The sequence below is a fragment of the Gymnoscopelus braueri genome (genome assembly GCF_963280865.1).
Source record: "Gymnoscopelus braueri genome assembly, chromosome: 24".
NCBI classification, from domain to species: Eukaryota; Metazoa; Chordata; class Actinopteri; order Myctophiformes; family Myctophidae; genus Gymnoscopelus; species Gymnoscopelus braueri.
Genome location: NC_137626.1, coordinates 1864748 through 1869747, shown reverse-complemented (window position 1 = coordinate 1869747; position 5000 = coordinate 1864748). Strand labels below are relative to the sequence as shown.

General features: G+C 39.8%; 1 protein-coding gene across 1 annotated transcript in view; it reads right to left on the bottom strand.

Annotated features, from left to right (window-relative positions):
* f2 (coagulation factor II (thrombin)) overlaps window positions 1-5000 on the bottom strand; it is a gene marked incomplete at its 5' end in the record, with an annotated part of 21922 nt that overhangs the window by 15905 nt on the left and 1017 nt on the right. Inside the window, one exon of the mRNA XM_080423089.1 lies at window positions 3085-3165. Within this exon, the coding sequence (XP_080279215.1) occupies window positions 3085-3165 (81 nt within the window). The remainder of the gene's footprint in view (window positions 1-3084; window positions 3166-5000) is intronic.

The following is a 5000-nucleotide window of genomic DNA, read 5'->3' as shown; positions in this document are numbered from 1 at the left end:
ACCCCCAGATGGGAAGACCAGGAATCAGATAGATCACACACTAATCAATAAACAATTTAGGAATTCAGTGAAAGACACAAGAGTACACAGGTCTGCAGATATTGGAAGTGACCACTATCTTGTATGCACAACAATCAAGCTAAGACTAAAGAAACGACAAAAGGAAAAGAAAAGCACCAGAGTCAAGTATGATACAGCAAAGCTGAGGAATAAAAACATCTTAAAGACCTTTTGCATCAGTCTAAGAAACAGGTACCAGATACTGGAAGATGAAGAGCAAAGAGTAGAAGATGAAGAGGTAGAGCGTGACTTCCAAGTGATGGAGAAGGCGTACATAGAAGTAGCTGAGGCAGTCTTAGGTAGACCACGGAAAAAGAAGAAGCCATGGATCAGTGAAGAATCATGTAGTCTCGTAGAACAAAGAGAAGGAATAAAAAAGAAGATCCTGGGCACACGTTCCGAAAGAATCATTAAGCAGCTAAAAGAGAAGTATGCAGAGAAGAACAAAGAGGTGAAGAGAAGTATAAAAGCAGACAAAAGGAAATGGATGGAGAACATTGCAAGTGAAGCCGAAGATGCTGCAAGAAAACAACACATGAAGACACTATATGGACTCACAAAGATACTGTGCAACGAGAGACCCAGACAGAGTACAGCAGTACTGGACAAGGATGGGAACCTCATTAGTGGAAGAGAGGAAATTAAGTTTAGATGGACTGAACACTTCAAGGAAGTGTTTAATAGCGTAGAACCAGAAAACCCAATAACCGAAGATGAGGAATGCAATTTCAACAATAGAATTGAAGAGATCACAGTAAACGAACCAACACTAGGCGAAGTCAAAGATGCAATAAAAAGACTACAGAATGGCAAGGCACCAGGAATCGACTCCATCACAGCTGAATTACTAAAAGCAGATGCAGAGTTCTCAGCAATGAAGGTACATCAACTGTTGGGGAAAATATGGAAACATGAGAAGATCCCAACAAAATGGAAGAAAGGGCTTATCATCAAACTAGCAAAGAAAGGAAATCTCAAAGAATGCAAGAACTCGAGAGGCATAACCCTACTCCCTATAGTGGGAAAGATACTTGGCAGGATTGTTGTAGATCGCATAAGAAATGGAATCGACTGCAGGCTGAGAAAGGAACAAGCAGGTTATAGGACGGGTAGGGGAACAACAGAGCAAGTCTTCATACTGCGAAACATCATTGAACAGGTTAATGAGTGGCAAGCAACACTATACATGAACTTTGTAGACTTCGAAAAGGCTTTCGACTCTGTCCATCACGAAAGCCTGTGGATGATTATGAAGAAGTACGGAATCCCAGAGAAGATAGTGAGAATGGTCAGAACGTTTTATGAAGACTTCCAGTGTGCAGTAGAAGACCAAGGAGAAATATGTGAGTGGTTTGACATCAAAACCGGTGTCAAACAAGGATGCAATATGTCCGGATTCTTGTTCTTGATCGTGATGGATTGGGTTATGAGAAGAACAGTTAAAGAGGGAGAGAATGGAATTCGATGGAAGCTGACATCAAAACTTGACGACCTGGACTTCGCAGACGACATAGCGCTACTCTCCTCTACAAAACAGCAGATACAGAACAAAACAACACAAATGGATGAAGAAGCCAGGCGAGTAGGACTCAGGATCAACATACAAAAGACAAAAACAATGAGGATTAATGCAAGAAACCAGGAAAAAATTCACATCAATGGACAAGATATTGAAGAGGTAGACCAGTTCACTTATTTAGGAGCCACACTTTGTAAAGAGGGAGGCGGTATGAAGGACCTAAAGAATAGACTGTCAAAAGCAAGAGGTGCATTCATCAGACTTAAAAAGACCTGGAACTCCAACAGCATCACAAGAAGAACCAAGCTAAGACTGTACAAGACACTAGTGGTGCCAGTATTGTTATACGGATGTGAAACATGGAAAATGAACAAAGGAGACAACAAGGCAGTTGATGTGTTCCATAATAGATGCCTACGAAGAATACTCCGTATACATTGGCATGATCACGTCAGTACTGAAGACCTGCTAGAAAGAGCTGAGATGAAGCCGCTGAGTGAGGAAGTGAAGCTAAGAAGATGGAAGATGATTGGACACATACTACGGCAGGACCACAACAACGACTGCAACATAGCAATGACCTGGGCACCAGAAGGGAAAAGAAGAAAAGGAAGACCAAAGACCACCTGGAGACGTACCGTTGAGAAGGAAAGAAAAGAAGCAGGATGGAAATCATGGTCTGAAGTGAGGACTGCAGCAGCTGACCGCGAGAAGTGGAAGCGCTCTGTGAAGGCCTTATGTGCCACAAGGCACGAAGTGGATAGGTAAAGGTAAAAAAGATGGCTCAAGGGGGCGTCGCAAGCGTAGCTCAACCGCGGCCATCTTGAGACAGTAACATTATGTCTATGGTGCATATACTTTGAAATAACCATAGCGTGCTCAATTTGCATCCGATTTTCAAACGGTTTGGTGTTTTGTAAACACCAAAGATGTAGTTATGATACTGCATACTTATAATTATAATCATGTTTTTTTTTTATATATAAAATTAAGTATTCAGTATCATCTTTGGTGTTTACAAAACACCAAACCGTTTGAAAATCGGATGAAAATTGAGCACGCTATGGTTATTTCAAAGTACATGCACCATAGACATAATGTTATGAATGACTGTCTCAAGATGGCCGCCATGTGGCAACGTCGTACTCCATTGGCCAGCAGCGCGGGTGAGTCATCTAGCCTTTATATATATCTATGGAAATCTCTACTTGTGAGACTTCCTGAGGGAGGGGCTTCCTGTACCACTCTTCCTGAGGGAGGGGCTTCCTGTACCACTCTTCCTGAGGGAGGGGCTTCCTGTACCACTCTTCCTGAGGGAGGGGCTTATCTCACACACACTGTGGACAGTCTTCTGTCATTAGGACAGTCAGATTATGAACACAAGAAAATATATAAAATCGTGATTAAAATGCGCGATCTATGCCAAAGCATGTGATTAATCGCAATGAAACATTTTAATCATTTGATAGAACTAACAGTTATACGTGAATACTACTACAGTGTACCTGGTTTCAGCTCCTCGAACATAGAATTGGCTCGTCTGTTTCTCACCAACACCTGAGTGGCCGTCTGACTGTCCAGGAACACTGCACACACACACACACACACACACACACACACACACACACACACACACACACACACACACACACACACACACACACACACACACACACACACACACACACACACACACACACACACACGTACATACACACACGCACGCACACACACACACGCACACACACACACGTACGCACACGCACACGCACACACAAAGACATTAATTTGCATCTCTGAGTACACAAACATTTTCAGACACCAATCTTATGAATGACATTTTGACCATTTTTTTCTCTTTTTCTGAGTTTTCTTTTTTTTTACCATTTAGTTTTACCTTTTTTCCCCCTTAAAGGAGGAGTTCACAAAAAAATGACTTATTTTCTATCAATTACACACCCCATGAAGCCTTGAATTCATGGATTTATTTTTGTTTTTGTGGCATTCCTAAGACAATAATTTGATGACCGTGTGTATTTCCGGTAGGAGACACAAATAATCTACTTTGTGTCTCCTACCGGATACATTAGCCGGTAGGAGACGGGAATCAAATTATTAGCTTAGGAATGCGACAAAAACAAAAAAGAATCCATGGATTCAAGGCTTCATAGGGTGTGCAATTGATAGAAAATAAGTCATTTTTTGGGTGAACTCCTCCTTTAACCTTAAAGCGGTTATTTAGTCTTCTACCAGGTGTTACGTGGTGAAAACAGACGATCTACAATCAGATCTACAAGCTCAAAATGATATTTTATTTATAAAGCATGTTTAGAACCAACCACGGTCGATCACACTGACACAAGGTACATTGAAAACCAGGGAAAAGATTAAAAAAGAGAAGAATTACAAGAAAGAATTGAAGCAAACGTTACATAACTGGAGCATAGAGAGTACCAAAGTCCTGACCTCATTCCCGCTAAGCAGTGGTGTAAAGTAACTAAGTACATTTACTCAAGTACTGTACTTAAGTACAATTTTGAGGTATTTTTTACTTTACTGGAGTATTTCCAATTGTCAGTACTTTTACTTCTACTCCACTACATCTCAGAGGCAAATATTGTACTTTTACTCCACTACAATTATTTGAAAGCTTTAGTTACTTTATAGATTTTGAATATTATTACAAAACATGCATTAACCACTTCAGCCCTATATACACATTTCGGCCATTTGAAAATAGCCGATCTACAAGCTCACAATGCGTCGCGATGCGACACATTGTGAGCTTGTTGATCGGCTATTTTCAAATTATTTTTATACTTTTTTATTATTATTATACAAATTATTTTTATACATTTGAAAACCTGTGAAATGGGACATTCTGCATAATGAGTACTTTCTACTTTTGGTACTTTAAGTACATTTTGAAGCCAACTACTTTCGTACTTTTACTCGTAACGGAATGCCGGACTTTTACTCGTAACAGAGTATTTCTACATTGCAGTATTGATACTTGATTACATAAGTAAGAAATGTGAGTACTTTTCCCACCACTGTCTACAAGATTATCCTTTGGGGGATTTTCAATACAATCTTTACTTTTTAAATAACTCAGTGATCCTTGGGAATAGCGGCCTCTAGTGGCTTTGATGTCACACTACGGTTATTATTTTCTATAAAAACTAACAACAGTAATTAAATAAATAAAGTAAATAATTAACTAATAACAGCGGTATCCAGCAGAGGGCAGTAGAGAGCAGCAGAGGTCACGGTTTATGCAACAAGTGAAATGGAGTTTTTTTTATTATGTTACAATGTTTAACGCTCTACGATACAGAATGATTAAAACACTGATTTAACCTTTTATTTTCATTCTAGGGCAGTGGTTCTCAAACTTTTTCAGGTCAAGGACCCCCAAATT